The 25,357-nt window shown below is 43.2% G+C and overlaps 1 protein-coding gene across 1 annotated transcript in view; it reads right to left on the reverse strand.

Annotated features, from left to right (window-relative positions):
- Nucleotides 1–16,938: 16,938 nt before the first annotated feature.
- Nucleotides 16,939–25,357, reverse strand: part of LOC117749460 (cadherin-12-like) — a 53,043-nt gene continuing 44,624 nt past the window's right edge. The window contains exons 9-11 of the mRNA XM_034560020.1: nt 22,572–22,689; nt 19,991–20,242; nt 16,939–17,450 (exon numbers count right to left, since the gene is read on the reverse strand). Coding sequence (XP_034415911.1) covers nt 16,939–17,450; nt 19,991–20,242; nt 22,572–22,689 — 882 coding nt within the window. The remainder of the gene's footprint in view (nt 17,451–19,990; nt 20,243–22,571; nt 22,690–25,357) is intronic.

The following is a 25,357-nucleotide window of genomic DNA, read 5'->3' on the forward strand; positions in this document are numbered from 1 at the left end:
GAGGACTGTTGAAAGTTTATTGCTCTGGAGCCGAAGCACAACTATTCTTTCCGGCTGAACAGCAGCTGACTGTTGTCAATAGTTACCTGAGATGTACGGACACGCCGTACATTGGTTCAGAAGAGTCGGCGTGGACTGAAGTGTATTACGTTGATGTACTTCATGGCGTGTGTGTGTGTGTGTGTGTGACGCACCCTACTGTAAGCTAGAGGCCCCAATGTGGTTTTGTTGCATGAATAAATCTTAAGTTTGAAGAGTACTGACCAAGTTGTTTATTCAAGGAGTTGAGAGTTGTTTTTTTTTTTAATGTTTTTGAGTTGTTTGATAAAACGCACCATTATTTTTCTTCTTACAGGTCACATTGTTGTTGCTGCGTCATCACTGGAACTTGGAACATATGTATATTTGTTATTAAAGTTAAAGATTTGTCTCTACCCTATTATAATCAATACGTCCATTTTACATTGTACACTTCTTTAAATACCTAAAATACAGTGTGTGTGTGTGTGTGTGTTTTAAAAAAAAAAAAATTATTCTTCTGCATTCATGACAAATACTCACACATTCAGAGTTCGGAGTATTTGTTCTACACCCATGTGAGGTGTACTTTGCATGATGGATTTGTTAACAAATGCATGCAAATGTGTATTTGTCCCATTTGAAATGCAAAAGGTTGTGTGCTATGCTTCGTTATGCCGGATGCACTAGCTTTGAGCTTTATAGAAAATGTATATCGTCTGCAGGGCTTTGGCGTGTTGGCCATTAATGATTTTCCATACATTTCTGAATTCACAGAACTCAAACGTGACTTACTCATTCCAGACGAGTGCTTCTTGGTTTAAAGCTACATTCTCTGTGGGATTTAAACCACGATTATATTCCTCGACTCATCTCTTCCTTTATTAAGCAAATAACCGTGTGTGAATAAAAATGACACAGTGACGGTTGGAGATACAGTTGGAAATGTGTACACGTTTTAGCTGCTGTGCAGCCGTATCTTGAATTAAGCAGTTCGGCCCGGAAATGGGGGAAAAGGTGGCGTGCGGAGTAAGAGACTGGCAGTCATGGATGACCACACTGATCTCCATATCTTCCAAACGCAGCCTCGTTCTCTGGGGGTCACCTTGTCTGCAAGGGGGCTTCGTGCATAAGCCAGCCATTTACTCCCGCGCTCGAAAAGCACGGGCTTACAGGCAAACAAAGCTCGAGTTACGCCAGCAAATCTTGTTTTCCTGTGCTGATCCGCACCTAAAACACCCAGGTGGCAAGCTGAACACGTAAAGGGGGGGGGGGGGACGCACAGATAACGCTGGAATTGCTTGTTGTCTTACAATGCAATTATTTGCATGAAGCCCTTTTGAGAAGAGAGAAACTAACAATGTGGATTATAATTGAGTTCAGTTTTTATTTATTGCTTTACAAGGGGAGGTGTTTAGCATAAACTCCAGGCAACACAAATCCTTTGGGCGTGAGCGTTGCTGATGCAACTGGTTTTTAAAGGTCAACGCTTTACTGACGCGAGCGTGTTTGACTAGCCGTGCTCAAGAGGAGGTCAGGTAGCCTCTGACAAATTACACCTCTGGCACACAAGCAATTTGAATTAAATCAAAATGTTTTAATGCTAATTATTTCTATGGAGTATCAAGGGCTTTCTTAAACATCTGCAAGAATCATATAGCAATTTGCTTTGATTACGTTGAACAAAGAGCCAAATACATTTGAATCTATATGAGTAAACCATTGTAGGAAACATAGCAGGCGATTCCAGCGCTCCACGTAACTGTTCGCTTACCTTAAGCATAGTCATCAGTGTGCCACTGTTGGTTTGGTCAAAGGGATCTCAGAAGCAACACATCCAATGACCACGACCTGAGGTTGGTTCATGAAAAGGTAGAACTTAAAGCGAAGCTGGCAGAGGAAGCAATGGTGAGAGTAAGAACGTGTTCCCCGCACACACAATACACACAATACACACAATACACACAACTACATGGTCCCACGCAGGATCAAATCGCAGCAGACATTCTTCATCCTCTTCATCATTTCTTATTCCACGCATCCTTCTCCTGTCAAAAGCCTGGCACATAAATTACCCATGATGCAAAGTGACTGCTAACAGTTTTCGTCAGATATTTTGGGTTACGCTGTTAGCGGCTAACGTAGCCTGGAGCTGTTAGCTTCAAGCAAGAGTTGTGTCGATCTGGAAGGCTCTGCACCCTCCGATTTTTATTGTGTTTTTAATTTTTTTAAATTGTAATTTTTAAAAAGGCAAAATCTTGAGGACGTGTATGAGCCTTCATGCAGCTCCCTGGAGACACAAGAATGCGTTATACAACAACACGCAGATGCACTTCCCAAGTAAACAAACTTTGATGCATGTAATGATTGGATTTCCCCTTTAAATAAGTATATATAGCTGCTTAAAAACTCACAACAAGCAAAGGGGTGGCTTAAAATGCTCACAATACAAAGTGGTTTCTGGGACAGGCGTATGGGTCATTTAAGACAGCCACCTATTTAGTCTTTTAAGGTATGAATGTCTCATTTCAAACTGTATTCAATCCATTTTGTTGCACTCGATGTAAAAATACAAGTCAAATAATAGTGAGAGACGAGTTGCGCAACCTGTATCTTTTATTTGTGTCTTGTTCATTTCTTTCACAAGAGCTTGCCCAGTGTGTGTGTGTGTGTGTGCTTTGTGTTTTTTTTACCGAGTGTGTCACTCCAATGACAATCTGTCAATCTCTTGTTTCCCCGGCACGGATCAAATCAACTGTCTTTCAGCCCTTTTTCACACAGCCGCTTTGTGTCATCCCTCCGGGGAGGGGGGTGGTAAGGGTGGGAGGGGGAGTAAAACACTTCTTTTGTCTTGTATTTGTTCTTTTGTGGCATAATGATGCTTAGAAAAACATCACCAGGGCGCACATGTGTGTGTTTTAAGTATAGTGAACTGGGGAGTTTAATTGTTTGGAAGCCGAGACATCGCTCATCTCCGCGTCGCACATTTATTATATATATGCTGCTAATGACCGTCGTGACACAGTGTTAAATAAAGCTTTAAAACACAAGCGTCTCCATCTCAGTGCAGATTGATTTATCGCAGGTTGACATGTTTTGACCTCGCTCGTTACCGCGGTTCCCCAACGGATTCTGCACCAGCGTCCTCAGGGAATCACTTTTACTTATGTTGCCTGGAAACAGGGGCCGGCTGATGTAACCTCGGCAAAACTAAACTCTCCCCTCAACCTGCCTCGGTCACGTAAAAAAAATAAAAAAAAGGACAATCTTATATTTTATTTTCTTTTAAGTTGCAATATGAACCCACTGCCCGCAACAGATTTATGCATAGCTCATACCCATCTGAGCTTTCCGCGGCTCCCTGTAGTTCATCTCATTAGAAAAAAGGTATTCGCAGCATATTGCCTCCAGTCCGATTCCCCCTTCATTATCTGGAAAGAGAGCAGCAGTAGATCAGTTCTACTTGTTTACTGATATTTTACTGTAGGAGGCAATTCAATACAAAACTTCGATACAACTATTGTGCTCATTAAAGACTGGGATTGCATGCCCGTCTTCACAATCAAAACTTCAATAAAAGTCCTGCGCTCATTTGCATGATTGTTCTCAACAGAATCATGTCTGAATAATGAGTACTGAGAATCCGCTTCTGCCCGTGTTTAGACGTTCTTTTGGGTTCTTTTGGGACACAAAGAAATGTGTTTTTTGTAGTGCACATGAGTGGCCTCGAGCGCGTTACTACTAGTTGAGATGTAAATTGTAATTTTATATGGCAAGATACAGAAAGAAAGCACAAAGACTTCATACGTGGAAAACAAATGAAGCTAAACATGAATAAGTACCTGCACGACATGTGCAACATCAATGTGAAATCTATTTTACATTTTCATGTTTTATCCCAAATATCGATGTGAAAACAAACGTCAATTAAGGGAGAGAGAAAAAAAAGATTGTACTCGAAAGAATAATTCTGCTTTATTGTCAATAGAACTGACTGTGGCCGTGGACACAAATAGACGTGAAAAAAACAGTGTTTTACCCAAACCTGCAACCAAACTGACACGTGCTGTCATGTGACCTGCAGCAGGAACAAGCTAGATGGCAGGCATTGGACTAATATGCTCCTTTTAAAACGTATTATGCATCAAGCCGGCAAAAAACAAGGAAATGGCGTTCATCATTGGATATGCTTCATATAAGGACATTATACATATTCTGTAAAGTCCTTATCTTTTAGTTTCAATTCACACATGCGTTCAAACAGGCACACATATTGACATATTGACATCGACGTGTCTATGTCCACTTCTAATAGACAGTTTATGGTATGGGACCCAGTAGTTTGGAGCGTGTTATTATCACACAATGCACTTTTCTAAAGAAACACGGCATTTCACATCGAGTGTTTTTAGATGCTGTAACATCGCGTTACGACAGACTTTTTTTAAAGAAAGAAAAAGCAGCTCCTCGATGAAACCACTCGCTGCACAAACATTTGCTCTTTTTTTTTCAGTCGAGTGCCTCGAGTCGGCTTGTTTGCCGGAGTTCCACCCTTTTTTTTTTCCCCCGCCAAAGCCATAATGAAAGTTTCATCACGCAGAACCGAATTTACACCGTAAACGTCTGCACTTACACCTGACTGCAGTGGGCAATTTCTTCTTTCTTCTTATTCCCTCTACCCCCCTCTGGCAGTTGTTGAGTTAGAATAGCATGCTTCTCATCAGTGAATAAAACTGACACGGGGTAATGAGTTTCCTCATTTTCTCTTGCAGAGTTTCTATTTGGGCGACGTGGGTGCTTTTTTGGCAAAGTCATTAGAGCTGGACTTGTGCCGCTGTCTGCTGGTATTTTCTGCATCGGCTTTTTTTTATAAAGTCTCGAGTATGTCGAGTAAATCTGAAAAAAAAACAACGTGCTCAACAAACTACTGCCTGATAAAACATTATATAAGCATCCAAAAATATCTCGTATAACCTCTAATCAGCATTCCTCTGTAAAAAAAAAAAAAAAAAGTATGTGCAAGAAGCTAATTACAGTGCTGCCTACGACACGGTGAAGCAGTTATCTCTCCTGGCAGAGGTGTTGAACTTCCTTTTCATTAAATAGGTGGCGGCGAGGATTGCCACCGGAGGACTCTCGAGCGTCTTTCGGTGTTGCAGAGGTGTCAGAAATGTAATGATACCCGCGGGTGTATTTATTTAGAAGGATATAATAAGTAGCACTGAGAAACAACACACCCACATAAAAATTGTAATAATCAGACAAATGACAAAGATTAACAAAATGTTGAAATAAAAACAACAGATGGCTCAAAACTGCGAGAGAGATTAAAATTAATGAATATACTTGGCTGCAGGTGATATTCCCCCGTTTGGTGCACAGGGTTAAGAGAAGTGGGTGGTTGAGCCTCGTTAGAGTGAACGCAGACTGAGGTGACGAGTATCTTTAAAGCACAAAACATGATTCGTGTCGCTGGTGTCCATCTTTGACTATCAAGGTCAAATAGATGGTACATGCACACAGTATCAAGGTGGATCATGTGGATAAACCTGCAGCACTCTCACCTCCAGGCTGGAATGACCCCCGGAGCACCAGACGGATTTAAATACATGTTTAAGTTACTTTATAAGATCTATGCACATGGATTCTAGTATCGCACATGAATATTACATAACTCCTTTCACTCGTGGCCGATTTGAGGTGATGAAATAAGGTGATGATTTAAGGATACTGAAATTGGCCCAAAAGAAAAAAACCTATACAAAAATTAACCAAAAAGAAAAAAATTAATAAATGTGACAACATGTCTGCCTAAATCTTTGGGATATAAAAATCAGTAGCGGTTTGAATGATGAATAAATAATGACTATCATCAAGTTGTCTGAGCAACACAACATATGTCACTTCTCCAAGTGAAGCGGCCGGTGCATGAAAGCAAACCTGACATGTCTTTGTGTGGATAAGAGGGAAAAGCTGCCATCGTCGACATAATGTACTGTAACAGGGGAACTGGAGGCTCACTTTATTTCATTATGTATCTTCATGTCGCGTGTATAAGAAAGATAGATATGCTGAGGATACAAATGTTATATTCACGGAGAGAAAGGAAGCTATTATTTTGTATGTGTATATATATAGTCAAATTAACCTCAGTATCTTCAACAGCACCACGAGGACCGGAGGACCCGAGCCCCCGAGGACCCGAGGACCCGAGGACCCGAGGACCCGAGCCCCCGAGGACCCGAGGACCCGAGCCCCCGAGCCCCCGAGGACCCGAGGCCCCGAGGACCCGTGGACTCGTTCCTCTGGAGCTCGAGTGGCTGACGGCAGGAAGTCTGCGTGTGTCGGCCTCCGAGCTTCAGGCCTTCCGGTGTGTCCGACGTGGGAAGATCCTCCTGGACCTTCGGGTTCAGGTTCGGGCTTTCACTGAGACCACGTTTCATATCTCAGGAGGTTTGGTGCCAACATACGGTTTGAATATCAAATCGTCAACATTGATTATTTACTTACAGTAAAGTCTTGTAAAGCCAATTAAATTAAATTAAATTAAATTAAATTAAAGTGTTCAAACTTTAAAGACCCGTTAAGCTGTCATTTCAGTGAGACCTGATGAGACCCAATGAGACCCAATGAGACCTGATGAGACCCAGTGAGACACGATGAGACCTGATGAGACCTGATGAGACCTGATGAGACCCAGTGAGACCTGATGAGACCCAGTGAGACCCGATGAGACCCAGTGAGACCCGATGAGACCCAGTGAGACCTGATGAGACCCAGTGAGACCTGATGAGACCCGATGAGACCCAGTGAGACCTGATGAGACCCAGTGAGACGTGATGAGACCCGATGAGACCCAGTGAGACCTGATGAGACCCAGTGAGACCTGATGAGACCCAGTGAGACCCGATGAGACCTGATGAGACCCAGTGAGACGTGATGAGACCCGATGAGACCCAGTGAGACCTGATGAGACCCAGTGAGACCCGATGAGACCTGATGAGACCTGATGAGACCCAATGAGACCTGATGAGACCCAGTGAGACACGATGAGACCTGATGAGACCCGATGAGACCCAGTGAGACCTGATGAGACCCAGTGAGACGTGATGAGACCCGATGAGACCCAGTGAGACCTGATGAGACCCAGTGAGACCCGATGAGACCTGATGAGACCCAGTGAGACGTGATGAGACCCGATGAGACCCAGTGAGACCTGATGAGACCCAGTGAGACCCGATGAGACCCGATGAGACCTGATGAGACCCAATGAGACCCGATGAGACCTGATGAGACCCAGTGAGACACGATGAGACCTGATGAGACCCCGATGAGACCTGATGAGACCTGATGAGACCCTCCTCCCCATCACATCCGGTGCTCGCGGTTCCCCCACTGATCCCCGCTCCTCATGACATCATCTAGACCTCCAGCCTGCTCCAGCTGCCTTCACCACCTCCACCGGTGTCGACTCTCCACAACTAGAACTGTGCGCTCTATGTAATAAACCTGAGTTCACCTTGAATGAGGTTCCTCCTGGTGTAGCTACCTGAGCCTCTACCTGTAGACGTGTGTCTGTTCTCTTTCTCAACGGTTTCTGTTCTCGTGTTGTTTTTAATGGATGTTATTTCAAACTAATTTGCATAAGGAGCCGGGTCTTTGTTAGGGAAATGTGTCCTGGACACAAACAATTTAAAGAATAATTACTTATTGTAAAACTCCAAAAAATACAGAAGAGTAAAGTCTTCTTTCCGTATGTTTTCAGGACGCGCTCGGGTTATGAAGAAAGGAGGAAGATAATCATGATTTGAGAGTCTGACTTTAAACAGCAACCTCCTGCTTCGGGTTAATTTATTATATTTTGGGGTTGAGATTATTGACACTGTGTGATTATTAATTTGTAAGCGGCATCTAAATGCAGCTGGTTGATTTGGATATAATAGTTGATCAATTTCATATCCGGTTGGCATATCTATAACGGTGCATTATATTTTATGTCCTTTTTTAATGCAAAATATGAATCTTCAAAGCAATAACTAAAGCCCTAAAATAAATGTGAGTAAAAGGGATCTCATTTATTTCTTAGTCGAGTAGAACGTAGCAATTATGTCAATATTCAAGTAAAATACAAGTCCCTCACAATTTTAATTAAGTACAGAAACAGAATGAATGAACTTGGTATAATAAAGGTACGCTGTAGCCAGTCAATATTTATTTTGCATGAGGGCTAATGTCACCTGCATCCCTCCCAGTTTGTTTATGTGTTGCCGGGTTGGCAGAATGCATCCATCCCATAGCCTGAGTTTCCCCCCCGGAGTTGAATAGAGGTGGCCAAGGTGCGCGGGGATAATCACAGGTGGTGTTACACTGTGTTCTATGGTCGAGGTATTATTTGTGCTTGTTCTTCAATAATAGCATGTCGTGCTTTTGAAATATGTTTAGTGGATGTAGCATGAAATTAGCAAATTAGTGGCATGTTTTTAAAAGGCAATAATTTATTTATCTTTCCCGAAAGGTTTTTACGACTATGATAATTATAACCGGTGTGTTATTTTCCTTCGCTACAACAAATGTATCCGGCTTTTAAATAGACTCGGTCTGTCTCTGTCACCTTTAATTGTACGTGTTAGCTGCGCGTTAAATTAATAAGCTGTTATCACTTCAAATCTTCAAAGCCAGAGACTGCGTTTTAATTGTTGGTTCAGGTTAAGGGGAATAATCGTCTCGGTAAAAAAAAAAAAACACCTGTCAGCAGGAAACAGGAAGTGAAACGGTGGTGTCACATGTCCCAGCAGTCTGTCCTCTGCTAGTGTGACGAGAGGATTGTGCTGCCGCGGCGAGGTGTGTGCGCTCTCTGGGAGCTTTCTGGTGTTAATCAGTAATTTGTTCAATTTCACAGATCCGTGGTCAAATCCTTTACTGTACCAGCAGTGCATAGAAGAGGCTTCAGGCACGGGTGCTCTGCTAATACTCTTGAAGCTCTCACTCTCAGCAGACCCACATCGAAATTGGGTGGCATGGTACAGACACACCGCCCAGACACACCATTAATAAAAAATATATAAACTGGTGTTTGCAACAGTTACAGCTTTGGTTTGCACTCAATTTGTTTTCCAAGAATGACTCTAGTGCTGCCTACTAGATATTATCATATACCTTTTTTTAATGGCCATGAAAACTAGCATGTTGCTGTAGTTTTGCTGTAGTAGAGTCTGCAGTTGGCTGGAAACTGAGAAGTGCATTTCTTTTTATTCATCTTGGAGTAGAGCCAAATGAGGAGCAAATGACAGATTTGTTCATTTACGCTTCTGAATTATTGCACTACGCTACGTTATTACGTTGAACACAAACAATTATTGTTGTTGCCTAAACGTAACCATTATTTTCACAATATATAACTAAGTGTCATGGAGAGTTCCTGTAAAGTTCAAAGTATTTCGGCCATTCAACGGCGACATTATCTTATTGAATATACTGCTTCAGGCATTAAATGTGTAAATCGTTATTTTGGGGTATTACGAAGGCAACCAGCTGTAGACCCTCCAAAAAAAATACAAAACACAATAACAAGTCGTGAAAGCGGACAGAAGACCAATAATAAAACCCTTGATGCGTTTGTTCCTTAGTAGCAGGCGTTGTGCGTTTGTATCTCACCAGACGGCTCCTCTTGGGCCAGTTAACGGCGTGGGAAATGGCGTGTGTCGGTTAGCGTTGGTAAAGCACACAAGCAGCCGATCGGACGGGGAGGGTTGAACAGAGCACAAGAGCGTATGGAGACGTTTCTCCTCCGGTTAATGAACTGGTAAAGACAATGGGTGTCTTTTTAAAGATGACTATTTTGGGGATTCCTGGCGTCGCGGTTGCATTTCCTGGTTCAGAACGCGATCAAATATTTTCTGTATTATTGGAAATGCAACAGTGCATTTCACCCTCTTAGCTATATATATATATATATATATATATATATATATATATATATATATATATATATTCATATATATATATATATATATATATATATATATATATATATATATATATATATATATATATATATGACAAGAACGTCTTCATTCCAAGAGTAGAATGAATGACGTGCAATTAGGCATCAATTTATTTTTGCTATTAGTCATTTCTAAGGAGGGTTGCATCTGTATTCAGTTTCACCCTGTGAAACACTTTTATTGCAACCATTGTTTGCCATTGAAGTAGGGTCCTCTGCTGCTCTTTTGATTCTTAGTCAACCATGCTGATATAATGTGTCTTATATTTGTATTATATTTAACCAAGCACGAGTGAAGAGGTGGGTGAACTGTGCGTCAGGTGAGGCAGGAGGCATGTCTTTGAACCGCGCTGCACAGCATGTTCACCTGCAAGTAGGAAAAGATGCAATCTTTTTTTCTTCTGTTTTTATTATTGCCATATTAAAGCAGGAGAGAATGAGTGTGGGGGCTGGAGCACAGGCTGCACGCTGGGTTATTGTGGCATTTAATGTTTAATGCATCTGTTTCCCACTCTTGCAATTTATAGCCCGGGGCCGTAATATCCAGGACATTCTGAACTATAGAAGTGTCAGTGAGGATTGTGGGGGATCGATATTCAACTTACAACTTTCTCTACCGCTACATGTTGCTTGGTGAATTAAATCAAATGCCACTAATGCAAAGTTTTGGATGCATTGCATTTTGTTTTCATAATGGAAGATGTGAGAGTTCTGTTGTATTCATTTCTGTCACCATGTTTCTTCTCCCTGGATTTCTTTTCTCTAATATAAATATAGAAATATATATATATTATATATATACTGAGTATATATAGAGATATATAGATATATATATATATTTATATATATATGTATATATATATATATATATGTATATATATATATATATATATATATATATATATATATATATATATATATATATAAAACTATTCTAGTTTACAGTGTCTGTGTTGGTCTGACGTTTCAATGTCAGTGTTGATTTGTTCCACCAGCACTTCTGCCTTCCCTGCCGAGCAGGAAAAAAATTAAAGCAATACATTGATGCTTTTCATTTGTCAAGAATCACAGCGGTACAGTGACGAGTTGGAAAGAAAGTTGCGAAACACGAAGAAAAAGAAGAATTTGTTGAATTCCACACATCCTTCTTAAATATGTGGATGGATTTAAAACCTTACTTTGAAGCTTAATCTTTCTGTAATACCTTTTTAAAGGAAAAATAATAAAATACAAAAGCTTTTTATTCACAGGCTGACTCTTTCACCCCGTTCCTTTCAGCCCTGTCTCCAGCGTAATACCAGGGAAAGGGGCTGTGTTTGGTAGCTGAGACTTCTTAAGTGATTAAGTGAATGAGCTGCACATGTACTTTAAATGGGGGTCGACACCAATACGCATATTCCCTCAGCTCCGTGTTCCCACAACACCAATGGCTTCCTTCTCCATCCAAAATACGCCCAATGTCGACGATGATGGTTACGTAGGTTAGGTTTTTGGCATGTTGAGTAAGATTGGGGTTAGGGTTAGGGTTAGAATATCAGGGTAAGCCAATCAGAGCAAGACGGGTCATTCGTGGTTACTGGGAACATGGACCCACTCCCTTCAATGTCGATGTCCCAACAAACAACACTGAACAACAAGTCAACATGTTAAGCTTTATAAATAATACTTGTGGAAATTTCCCATTGAATTGCATCACATTTGAATTGCTGACATTATAACCTAAGACCAACAATGACAAACTGTAAAGTCACATGACACTTGTCATGGGAGAATAAATATATATTTAATATTTTGAAGCTAGATTGCATAGTTGTCGTTAGTAGTTATGCACAACCTGGGAAGTACATCATATATTGCATGGCTGTTAATCTAATTTAGCAAAAACAATAAATAGTTCATATCAGGAAAAATAAATCCAGGGTAAAAAAAAGGTGATAGAATTGAACAAAGTAGAACCCTCACATCTTCCCATAGACGTAAAGCAAACCCGTCAGCTCGGTTTACCTAATTAACGGGTTCATTTTGAAAGTTGCCCTCGCAAGCAACTGCTTTAATGTCTTAATTACAGCTGAACACTCGGTAAACGTGTTCCCAAAGTGAGATCGCCGTGTTTACTCACGTGCCGCCGTCTCAAGGTCAGCCGCCGCTGCCTCTGCATTATTAAAAGGGTTAACAAAGGTCAGCGGCTACAAATATGTGCACACCGAGATCAGCACATTTCAGTAAAGCAAACCTGTCAGCTTAGAGAGCGCTCGGCAGCCGTGGTGACAGGTTGATTTCCATATGCACGAAATACCCTCAGATGCAGAATAATACAAAGTGACTGGTATTAATTAAAGCACCCATAAGCATCAGCACTACAATCCCTAACTACTGCAGTGTGCAATGCAGGGCTTCATTATAAACTGAAGCATATTACACAAACTGAGGAGTCATAACAGGAGAGCGTTTGCGGTAGACGTCGCGTATTTGTGTGTTTCGTTCTAAGCAAATTGTCAGCGCGACAATACAAGAGTTAATTCAAAAGGTTGCGTGACAACTCGTCTTTGTTGAATCTTGAAGGCCGTGCTTGTACAGCCTTGCGTGACTCCCAAGATGTCGAAATGCTGAAAGACACCGAGGCACCGAACAAGGCTCCCGGAATTTGAAAAGCCCTTTTTAGATTGTGATGTTTTTCCCCGTGTCGCTAAGTCAAAAGTTTGCTGTTGCGATGCAATTTGAAAGGAAGAGGATTTGGAGACAGAAGGGTTATTTTTTGATTTGTATGGAGTCGCTCTACTTATGGTGGATTATTGGCAATCGGGAGAAAACTCAACAATGAGACTGGACAGTGCTGATCACCGGAGGCACAGCGGGTTGTACCCCCCGATCCAACATAAACAGTATCAATGCCATCGCTTATTTTCCGCTCTGGCTCGTGGTAACAGCAGCTCTCCCCTGAGCCACCGTGTGGATTGTCCCACTTCTCTCATGTTTATGCATAGGATGGCAGCCCCCTCACCCTCACCATGCCTCCCTCTCACTGCTGAAGTCTCTGTTTGTTCTGTCTACAGTGCCGAGTACCACTAGACGCGATGAGTCATCGTGTGGAAAGGTTGTGTTTTGGGAAACACAACGCAACACAGCAGCGTGGATATCGGCCCAGTCTTCAAGGATAATACCTGCCTGCTGAATCAATTCAAAGAATGCATTCACCAAACGGATCACTCACATGAGGCTACCTATTGATTTCTTTATTGATCCATCCCACTGGTATTTTTTAATTAAAAGATTTTGTTAAAGTTCAAGTTTATTGTCAGTACAGTACTCTGGCTCTCTCTGTCTTAACACAAGGGGCATGCACTATTGATGTACACACTGAGTCGTACACAATGTACAGTACATGATAACACAGCAGTGCAGCACGTATGTGTGTGTGTGTGTTAAGATGCTTCGCTAAGGTTTTTTAAAATGGATGGACCACGTGCAGAACGTGAGCTGGGTGCCTGTAGGTTTTGGGCTTTTCTTTTGCAGCAAGTGTTGTAAATGTTATGAGGTTGGGGCAGTTCTGTGCCACTGGTTCTGGCTGCTGTCAAGACACTCCTAATGGCACTCCCAAGACACTCCCAAGACACTCCCAATCTCGGATACAAGTTCACCGGAGTTTTGGTACCCATACCGGATCTCTTGAGAAACCTCAAGTCTCAGTCATCATTAAGTCTATAAAAAAAGCCACAAAACTTTATGACCAAAAGTCCAGGGCCCAAGGTGCTGCCAACTTATTATGAGTCCCTGCCAGCAGCTCTGTGTTTGAGCTAACGTTGGTAAGCTAATATGCTCACAGTGAAGCACAAGGCCATTGTAGAGTTGTAATGTTTTTTATATATACTTGCACATGTAAATAGGAAAGCCCATGTTTTAAATGAATACATAAGAAAGATATGATAATCAATAAGGGATATTATGAAGAATAGTATGAAGGAATGTGTTTGGGAAACATGGGAGAAAAGTCACTGTCACTGTATAAGTATGTTACTGTAAAGGTGTAATCACTGAATAAGTATTATTGTAACTGTATGCTGATTGTTTTATGTGTTATGGTTATCATAACTATAAAGATGACTCAGGTATGAATGGAATGTATTGATCCAAGGAGGCGTAGTCAAAGTAGTCTCCCTAAGTGACCGGAATATAGGCATTTATTTTGAAGGAGCCCATTTTGCTGTTTAGGGCCAAAAGGGAAGAGATAAGGGAAGTAGCATCGTGGTTTATTGCTTAGAGAAGTCCGCCTCCTTGTACTGATAGGCAGATAGCATGCTGTGTAGTTGAGGTATATGCATGCATACCTGATACTAACCAATGGAGAAGCTTTATGCTCAGTGTATGGATTGTACTTAACCTTTCAGAACTCTGTAAGGCATTTGTCCTCTCACGTGAAGGCGGTAGACAGTTAACTATTTTAACAGATTTTGATTCATATAAATCGTTATTATAGCCTGTGGACCCAACGACACGTGAGCGCGCCCGGCTGGGACAGAGATATATGCTTATGATCCTTATTCTTTTATTAAATACTTACTATATTTTAAATTACTGGTCTCAGGACATCTTTCAAATCGCGGGAAGCTCAGAATTTCGGTTGAACTTAACACCATGTTCAGGTATAACGTTACAACAAATTACAGCTGAGAATGATGTTAATGTCATTAGTTTTGCAGGTAGTTGGTCAATCCATCTGACGGGTGTCCAGACATTCAAAGCAGATTGCCTGAAAATCATTAATGCCGATGCCAAATTTGAAGCCGAATAATAATGTAGATGTTGAGATGTTCCAAAGGATAAGTCGCTAGCGTGCCTAAAACCCCAAAACCATTCAGCTTGTAATGGTATACAGACAAGAACTGCAAATCCTCACAGGGGAAAACTGGAGCTTACACCTCTCTGTTGATCTCCTTAGCGAATAATTGACTGATCATTTCAGGGCTACACTCACAGTTTTGAGGGAAAAGCAGAAGATTGCAGGTCACATTAGTTACTAATACTAAACTAGGTAACGCAAGATGACCACAGAACAGGCCTTTATGATAGTGGGTCGAGAACGTTTAGAAGAAAGCTTATTGCTGCAACTAATTGCTTTGTTCTGAAGCCACAACCAAGTCAAGTACAGAGCAGCAAGTAGCCCAAACTTAACAACACAATATGTCACTCTGGTCAACTCCTTTTGATGAGGGCAGTTTCCATTATTCATTTTGTTTGTTTTACGGTGATACATCTGTTGGGTTTCTTCTCCAATTAGCTCAAAATCACTCATTTCTCATTTGAAAACGGGACTACATTGTCGGTGTCAGTTTCAGACCACTATAACTCAAAGTAATTGAGTGGAAGGTCAGTTATGTCACTGTTGTTGTAATTCCTGCTGTCTGCAAGGGGTCATAGATTGCTTAATGTCAATTTAAACACTTCGCTGCACATTGACTGAAGCTCGGGCCTTCAGGGATACCTATTGGATGTGATAGAAAGGGGAATCACCTCGCATCCATTGGTAGAGGCTCTGCATTGTGTGTCACTGACTGCTTTGGCTTTCATCCAGAACTTCCATTATGTCGTCAGCAGACCATGGAAAGAAAGGTCTGAGCTACTCCATTCAATGACTGGGGGAAATTGGCCCTCTTGATACCTTACTGAAGCCTGCGTGTGACTGGATTCTCTTTCCTCGGCATTGGGGACTTTTAGCCAAATGTGGAAACATTCACTTTGAGGGCATTTGTTTGTCTATTTGTCAGAAGAAAACCAGTCAACTGTTAAGTCATTTCTATCTTCCAGGGGGGTGGACAGTCTTGAAGGTGGTATTTGGGACAGATGTTCACATGCAATGCAGGCAGCGCAACTCAACCACAGTTTATAATAAATAGGGTGTAAAATGTAGCTCTGTGAGGCTGTACTTTGAGCTACTATGGCTTAAAATAGCTGCTATGAGGTAAATGCTAGCAGCGATATGTTAACACTCCCAATGTTGACAACATGCCGACATGGAGGAAATGTTTACCAAATGCAACATTTACATAATGTGAGCAAAATAAGTGAACACAGACAGGGGTTTTGTCCAAGTGTGGTTTATTTAAGAAAACTGTGTTTATTACATGACTGAACTGCAGTATTTAGCCCTAATATCTTCTTTTTTTTTTTTTTACAACTCTAGTACAAGTCTATTCACATGACCCACCTAACAGAAACATACATTTTCATGTGGGCCTTATTTCTTTTAATTACAAAATTCCTCGAGTGTTTCCAAAAATAAAAAAAATTACAGATTGATGACAGAGATAAATAAATAAATACACACAAAAATAAATCGAATCAAACTCAATCGGCCAATAAATAAATAGAACAATAAATAACATTCAAAACATCTTTGGCCAAAACCTGGTGGCACTTCATTGTCCCCACGGGATTGACGTTGGTCTCGGTGGATGCTTGAGCCAATCAGAGCGCAGTATGCTGACTGCATCTGCTTAAACCTATGGGCTTCTAAAGGACAACACTGGATGTGTGTGGCATGAAATATAGCAAGTGAGAGAACAATTATATTGAGGCACTTTTAAGGATGTTCTAGGAAATGGCAACATTTCCATGTGTATGCGTATTCCCCAACAGGAAACCAAACGTAAGACAAGAACATTCAATTGAAAGGAAATGTATTGGCTGCTTGGCTCATGTAATGTTTTTTTTGTTTTTAAATTTTTTCATTTTGGGACTGAGCATGATAAAGTACCACTTGAAATAGAAACCGGTGAGCTGGAAAAAAAAAGGTGAAAACAGACATGGGAAGACAAACAATGAGAAAAAAACATGGTTCAGTGTGTGTGTGTGTGTGTGTGTGTGTGTGTGTGTGTGCGTGCGACGCCAACTTCTTTTTTTTCCCGAGTCTGTGAATAACATCAATGTGTGTTCTCCGTAGTGGTCGAGTCCGACTGAGTTTCCGACTGTTCCCCAAATATCCCCGCCAGAGTCTTAAAGCGTGGCCCCCAGTCGTCGAGGTAATCATAGTCCTCCTCGACGTCTACGGCGAGAGTGTCGATGGAGCTGAGCGACTCCGCCACCGAGCCGTCGCCCTCGTAAGCGTACGTGGCCAAGGAGTCGTAGGGCGGCGCCGCGTTGTCCACGTCGTGCTCTTTCAGCCGCTGGTTGATGAAATCTCGGATGTCAGCGCTGTCCTGCGAGACCGGCGGCCTGGGACCTCTTCTCATCTCGGGTTTGACGTCCCTGCGGAACAGGTTCTCTTTGACGACCTTGGGGTTGCGAAGCGTCCCCATGTCGAACGCGTGCGTGTCCTCCTCGCCGCCGCCTTCGTCGTCGTAGTGGATCACATTATCCCGGATGTCCTCTTTGGATGACATGAGGGTTTCTTTTTTCTTCTGCCGCCTCAAGCCCACGTAGAGGACCACGATTACTGTGGGGAGGGAACAAATCGAGATAATTAGTCCACTGTGGACGCACCGCCATTACTGAGCATGGAAAAAAAAATGAGATTATGGCTTCCAAGTTTGTGGTCTTTTGGATTCAAACTGAGCCATAAGTGTTGTATATATTTAAACTTTGTAGCCATGTTAGCAGCGTGGCTCTTGGGATTGCGGGGTCTTTGATCTGGACTAAACGAACAGCTTTCGGGAGGATTTACATGGAATTTCGTGCAGACATTGAAGGTCCCGAAAGTAAAATGTCCAAAAGACTGTTGGATGGTTTGCCATTCAATCTCATTAAAATCATTAAAAGTCCCATATATTCAAATCCCCCACCACAGCATGAATTGTTATGACTGTGTAGCTAGTACCACCAGCAGGCCTAAATGTTATTTTCACTTTGGTTTACACATGCATGTGGAACACTAGGTACCTTCCCATCAGCTTCAGCTGTACTGTATGTTCATCTTTTGCATGCTTACAAACTAAAATAAGAGGGTGAATATAAAGCAGCGAGCATTGTGGGGCTGTTAGCATTCAGGTGTTGGCTGTAGGCTCGAGGCAACACTGTGCCTAAGTACGCTGCCACGGCTGTGATGTATTTTAGATGTCTGGTTTACATGTTACCTATGTTTGAGCCAGAATTCAATTATTTAGTCAAATCCTGCAACACCCTGAGATACAGTAGATGCAATCGCACTGAAACTATGGTTATAAGTAACCTAGACATCTACAACACAGTTCTTCTGACCTGCAATGCCTTCTGGGAGTTGAACTGCAAATCAAGTGTGCTGGCAGCGTCGTATGCTTTTAATAGATAGCACGAGAACTGTAAGCACTGTCGGGTAAAAAATGGTACCACTGAGAATTTACCCAAAGCACACAGTTCATAGTTTCATTTTGTGCCACCATTCAGAGGTCGCCCCGGGGTTCTGCATATTTCAGACACTGTCGTGTTATTTTCAACACATGAGGTTACAAGTAATCTCTTTCTCTCTGCCTTCCTCCCGTCAGATCAATCCTTCTCCCTGCGTGTGAGGGCTCTGTCTCCTCGGTGAAATATGCAGTCAAATATGTGTTTTTTCCTTTGGGTTTTTAATATATATAATGTGCATCCCGAGCACAAGAGCAATGGAACAGGATGAAACTGAAATCATTCACGTGAATGAGTCCAATAAATACATTCAGGCTGGGAAAAAAAAGAAGGTCTCTTCTTTCTGAATCTCACATCCTCTCCGACCTCCATGCGATGTTATCTCCCTGTGTATAGTGTGCCAGCTCCCCCCAGTGGCACCGACTTAGACTTCAATAACACTCGGTTATTGGAGGACACACTGGTTGAACACAGCTCGTCACCGCGTGGCAGCCAATCCGCGTCGGGTTTTTTTTGGGGGGGAGGAACGGCAATGCGGATGAAAGTCCCGGGCGCTGATCTGTTTAATTTACCTCATTTTGTCCCCACGGGGACAACTGGGTCATGGTGACACATCACTGCACAGGAGCTAAGTGGCTCTGTGGAAGTGTTCTCCGTGTGAGGTCTGAGTCTACCTGCCTCCATCCTTCCCAGGGACAGCGTGACAGGGCGGAAGGAGGGAGGAAAGGAGGGAGGGAGGGGAGGAAAGGAGGGAGGGAGGGGGGGGAAGGAGTCAACTTGGAGCTTTGAAGACACCCCTCCGAGATGAAGACCCACCCGTCACGGCTCTACCGCACAACCGCGACAATCGTCCGTGTGCTTTTATGTTCGCTTACATATAAAAGGAAGAAATCCAAGCGGCATATTTTACCTTGAATAATATGCATGAAGACAATAAAAGGATTTATGATGAGACGCAGCTGGAATGTAACGGTGGATTAAAAGAGAAGTAAATAGAGCTCAATTCAAAAGGTCATGGCTGCCCTTGACTTCCGCTGTAAAACGGTAATAACCGACCAGCTAATGTTCATAATTCAGAAAGAGATCCCATAAAGCTACATTTACTTCCAACCCTGCTATGTAAATGAGTTTGGACATTAATAGCGGAGAATGAAAGGAGGAATTTTACAACTATGACCTTGTGGGAAATGTGAAAAGCTGTAGCCTGGGAAGGAGCCACAGAGCAGCAAGATTGGATTTAGTTTATAGAGCCAAGCGGCCCTCCCTCCAATCTCGAAACGTCTCATTGAATGACCAAATTCATATGCGTTCTATAATTAAGTGCGTACACTCCTGGAGAGATGCCAGACCAAGTCTGACGGTCAGCTCAGTGTGTTTGGACTGGTGGAGGAAAATGTAATAGATCTGTCTGTTATTAAAATATGTATCTGAGGTGTCGAGCTCAGTGTCTTACAGTAAGCTTAGCCCAATATGTTGAGTGACATCATGATGTGTGTTTGCTGAGACACCACAGCGTTGCTGGTTTGGGCACAGAAGTAGTACGGACATTTAATTTTCAGAAAGTTGTAGAGGTTATTCCTTAAAAAATATTACAAATGACCCCTGGCGCTTCAAAGAAGAACGTTTACAAAAAGGCCAGAAGACAACAGGTCTCACCCAACAGGATGACGATGCACAGGAGGATGGCGACCAGGGCTCCCGTGCTGAGGCCCACGGGGAGAAAGATGGCCTCGGCGCTGCAGGTGAGCAGGGAGCCGTTGGATTCGCAGCCGCACACGCGGACGGTCAGGGTGCCGGTGCTGCTCTTCGGAGGGTAGCCGTTGTCGTCGATCACCACGGGGAGGAAGTAGATCTCCTGCAGACGCCGTCGGAAGCCGTTCCGCTTGGTCACGATTCCGGCTGTGTTGTCTAGACGATGAAAAGGACATCTTTACATCTTTGAAACAAGTTTTCAAAAGAGCATGTAGTCTTAGATTAGAAGAAGCCTCCAAGTGTGCATGGGGAGGCCTGAAGTAGTGCAGCAAGTGCTTATCCCTTCATCTGTACAGGTGAGAGAGTTTTCTGAACCCCCCCCCCCCTAAGTGTTACCTCACACAATCCTCCTGAGCTACACATTACAAGTCTGGAGGTCCAAGACTTGTAATCCTCCACCAAAATGTGTCTCCCTGAAGGTGATGAGAAACTGCAGCGTATCAAAGCGCGGCCTTATCAAAGCCCTCGCTGTTTTTACGCCGCTTTCTTTAAAAGCCCGATGGAGCCCGACCCCACCTAGTACCCCGCCACCCCCGCCCCCCCCCCCCCCCCCCCCCCCCCTAAAAAACACTGCAAAGCGTTTAGCGTCTGCGCCAACTGTTGCGATTGGTTGTTATTTTGTTATCTCGGCGTGCAGGCGGCATCACTCTGGAGGAACGGCAGATTAGCGATGAGAGATGAGAGATACGGGGAATAAATAAAGGAACACAAAAGGGAACGACTTGGGAAGACAGCCCGGAGGTGTGAGCACGGACGAGCGGAATAGAGGCCGACAGTGCGTACGGCGGAGGGGGGGGGGAGGAGGACGTGTCAGGTCGGACCTGCCCGGGTCTGTCCGCTGCAGATAGACCGCCTGACCCTTGTCAGGCCCGGTTTGTTCCACTGACGGAGCACGGCCCTTTTTCCTGACAGGTCAGACGTTTTAGCACACCTTGCATGTTGTGAAAAACCGTGATCTTGTTTGTGCTCTCTCTCTCTCTCTCTCTCTCTTGCCGGACCTGTCCTGCGGTGCCCGTGGTGTTTGTATTTCCTGTCCCTGCCCATCAGATCTCCCCCTGTATCTGGAGTGTGTGCGCTGGTTAAAGGGGCCTCTGGCAGTCAGGAAACTGCAAGACGGTGTGTCGAAAAAAAGGGAAAACTGGATCAGAGGTTCGGACCCGGTGTTGTCGGGGATGGTGAATGCATTCGTTTCCCCTGGCCTCATCCTGCCGTGTCCCACTTTTCATTGCCCGTCTCTCTGGTTCGACTTCAAAGGGCTCGGCCAGCGCACACCGCAGAGTGTCATATATGCCCTTATTAGAAGGCAACGTCTGACTGCATGTGTTTAACTTATTTTTAGCACCGGGACGTGTCACTCCGTGAGCTATGAGCAACAACCTTTTCAAATGGTCCCCACTAACTAGCTTCATGCGTAGAATACAATAATAAGAATACTGGTTATATGTGTTGCATTATTTGCACCAAAATGCAGCTGTTAACAATATGCAATGAGTAGGTTTTTCAATAACTATTAAGGCCATTTTGTTGTGCCTTTCAGAAAACAAAATCACCTTCTAATTTCTTTCCAAGAAACTGTAATTTTGTGTGTGTGTGTGTCGTCTTGCTGTGTTCGTATTCGCCGGGTCAGCCAGCGTTCATGTTGTTGCATGTTGGTGCATGTTGTTGCATGTTGGTGCATGTTGTTGCATGTTGTTGCATGTCGGGGTATGTTGGTGCATGTTGTTGCATGTCGGGGCATGTTGTTGCATGTTGTTGCATGTTGGGGCATGTTGTTGCATGTCGGGGTATGTTGGTGCATGTTGTTGCATGTCGGGGCATGTTTGTGCATGTTGTTGCATGTCGGGGTATGTTGGTGCATGTTGTTGCATGTCGGGGCATGTTTGTGCATGTTGTTGCATGTCGGGGTATGTTGGTGCATGTTGTTGCATGTCGGGGTATGTTGGTGCATGTTGTTGCATGTCGGGGCACGTTGTTGCATGTTGTTGCATGTTGGTGCATGTTGTTGCATGTCGGTGCATGTTGCTGCATGTCGGTGCATGTGACGCGGCTCACCGGCTAGCTAATTTGCCGACGCTGTGCACTTGCTCTCATACAGCGGTTACAGCTGAAAGCTTCGTCCTGACTGCGCGTTGTAGAGTAAAAACCCACCCAGTAACACTGCTGCTATTGTGTGCGCTGTTAGCGCTGTTAGCACAGTTAGCACAGTTAGCGCTGTTAGCTTCAACGCAACAGATTAATTGTTTCTTCGCTTCGTTTTCTTCAATTATTTTCTCTTTCTTTCTTTCCGTGTGTTTTTTAAAATCTGAAACTCTTCATGCTGCTTTCTTTCCCAGAACCCCCTCAAAATAGAGATTTCAAATCTCAATAGGAATACGGTAAAATACGCCTGACGTGAATAAAAATACTAAATATCTCCGCAAATTCTTCGCACTGCACTGTACTGATTTGCCCCGTTATCAACAATAGTTGCTACTTCCAAACTTACTTCCAAAGTCCCGGATGGTGAAGTTCTTGTTCTTCATGTCATCTTTTGGTGATTTGAAGGAGAACCGTTGCCCAGCAGTTGGCAGATCCTCGTCTTTTGCACCGAATGTCTGAATCACCTGTTGAAATAGAAAATACAAATCATGTTCTATGATCAAAAACTGGAAGGCATTCATCTCTCAAGTCCCTACTCGTCCTGCCTGAATGGAGTACACGGGTTGACAGGAAACTGTCCAGATGTGCACAGTCCGAAGGTTTCGTTCAATGTCGGCTGTTTCTTTTTTAATGGAAAATAAAACTCCCGACAGGTCAAAACGCTCCGGCAGAAACATGTTAAAAATGATTCAACATTGAACAGAAGTGTCAACCGAACTGACGGCGTGTCAGAATGTCGGCGCTGGAACAAGGCAGTTTGTTCTCGGCACGCCGCCGCTGAGCGCTCTTGTTAACATCTCAAGATCACCTCGCCACCCGGTGCGATGGATAAAGTTGATATTCCGAACTGCTGGAGCTTGTTCAAGGGTCCAGAACAGAAACCAGTTATTTTGTATACGTTGTACTACAGATACAAACGCCAACTGACATCCCAATATTACCCACAGGAAGAAAAAAGAAAAGAGACTCTATTGGATGAACGACTACAAACAGGATGACTTGTATTTAAAAAATGCATGAAAGCTTTTATACTGAAACAACATAACATTTTTCCACCAGTGCCAGAGGATCCAGCCGCCTCCGTATCCGGACTCTCCTCTTTTCTCTTTACCCCAAACGTCTCAGAGCTTCCCCTGAAACCGTCTGGCCTGCCCCCCCCCCCCCCACCCACCATGCTTGACCTGCTCCAGGCCTGATGCCGCGGATCGGGTGCAGGAGCCACCGGTTGCCCTCCTGCCTCGGTACATCACCCGTCTCGGTGTTTCTCTCTCTGTCTCACTCTCTCTCTCTCTCTCCTCTCAGTGTTTGAATGAAACCTCCTCCAGAGGAGTTCACCCGACACCAGGTGTGATGAGCGCTGTGTTGTTCCCCCCACAGCAGCTGTACACTTTGCACTATCGATTCTTTCCAGCGACCAAATTAGCCTTGGCGATGAATAAATCAAGAGCTGCAAATGGCAATTACTTTCCCCTTGCATTTAATCCGTCGATCCTTTTTTAAATGTTTTATTATATTGTCTAATGTCCATCAGAACTGACCACAGAGGACACGTTGCATACCATAAAGCTGCTGTGTCCCTGGATCGATTCTAACTGGCCTAAAAAAAACATTTGTACAACTTTCTTTTTTTTTTAGACGTATAACAAGAACAATTCAAAAGCAGCATTGCACATGCAAAATGTTTGGCATTTTTACTTCACAAATAACAACAGATTAATCAAAACTGTCAATGAATTATCTGTGGACTGCCCAACTGATTAATTACCTATGAAGCCTCCACAATACAGACACGTTTAAATGTCACATTATTTGTCTAATGATCCCTTAAAGCTTTAGAGCAACACACCGGTCATATTCTTCAACCGTTTCTAAATACATGCAGATATGCCGTGTGTTTTGCATAAAATAATACAGCTAATTTTCAACCCATGACATCATGAATCAATCTGCAACATGTCAACAAGGGAGTGTGTGTGTGTGTGTGTGTGTGTGTGTATGTGTCACCGTCCTCTGCAGCTCCGTATTCAAAGGACGACCACTTTTCTTCAGCGGTCCAATCAAAGACAAAAGCGTTTGAACTTTAATCCCTCCTTCAACTGTGCTCCGCTCTTTTAAAGTTTTTACCTTTTTAAAAAGGTTCTATACTCGACATTCAGAGCATCGTTGCAGCGTGCAAACAACGGCGTGCTGCGCAAAGATATCGTGGTGTAACGTCTACCTGAGCGTGGAATGAAGTCACTCTCCCTCTCCTTTAGTGCACGCCGCCGCGCTGCGTTCATGTGGCGGTTAAAGCTGATAACGCCATCCGATGGACACGTGTGTCATGGCGGAAAAGTACTAACACCCCCCCCCCCTCCCCTCTCTGTCAGCACTGTTGGATCCGTGGGCAATGCTAGCTTCTAGATGCCGACTCAGCAGCCGCCATGTTGAGAGCCATGTGGAGGCAATAGATACGCTCAGAGTTTCATATTAAGCCCCCTTTTTAAATGCTAAGCGTATGAAATTCGAGTCGGACGCTGTCTATCAGCTCCAGTTGCAAAAAAAAGAAAAGAAGAAGAAGTAAGCACAGTTTAATAATCCCTCATGGGGAAATTCATCATCAGTATTTGGCATTAGCCTTTAAAAAGCCGTGAGGTGTGTTTTTCTATTTTCTAATTACACTATTAATTATAATCCGTCGTGACAGAAATGCTCCTTTTTTTTCTCGGACCGTAAAGCGCTTCCCACCTCGTCTCCATCACAAGTGGAGCTGTGGACGCTCTCGAACCTCCGGGCTTCTATTGTGTACGTTTAATGGCTTCAAGTGTATTCTGCTTGTGCACTCGGCCGCATTGTAAACTGCGCGAGATAAAGAGCGCCGGGCTAAATGCTGTAAATGTAAATGTAATTATGCCAGAATAAAAAAAAGACTGATCCGGTGGGTTAGTGTTTCAACGTGGCATTATAAAAAAAAATTTAAAAGCCAGTGAAACGAAATACATCAAAGAGAAACGCATAATAGCACTCGCTGTCCTGAGTGTATCTAAGAGGCAGAACCTAACAGCAGGAAATATATTATGTTTTATGTTTCCCGTTGTCGTCGTTTTTCCCTCATTTCACACTTGACCAGTCAGGACGCTCAATAAATAAGAA

The sequence above is a fragment of the Cyclopterus lumpus genome, chromosome 20, assembly GCF_009769545.1.
Source record: "Cyclopterus lumpus isolate fCycLum1 chromosome 20, fCycLum1.pri, whole genome shotgun sequence".
Classification (NCBI taxonomy): Eukaryota; Metazoa; Chordata; class Actinopteri; order Perciformes; family Cyclopteridae; genus Cyclopterus; species Cyclopterus lumpus.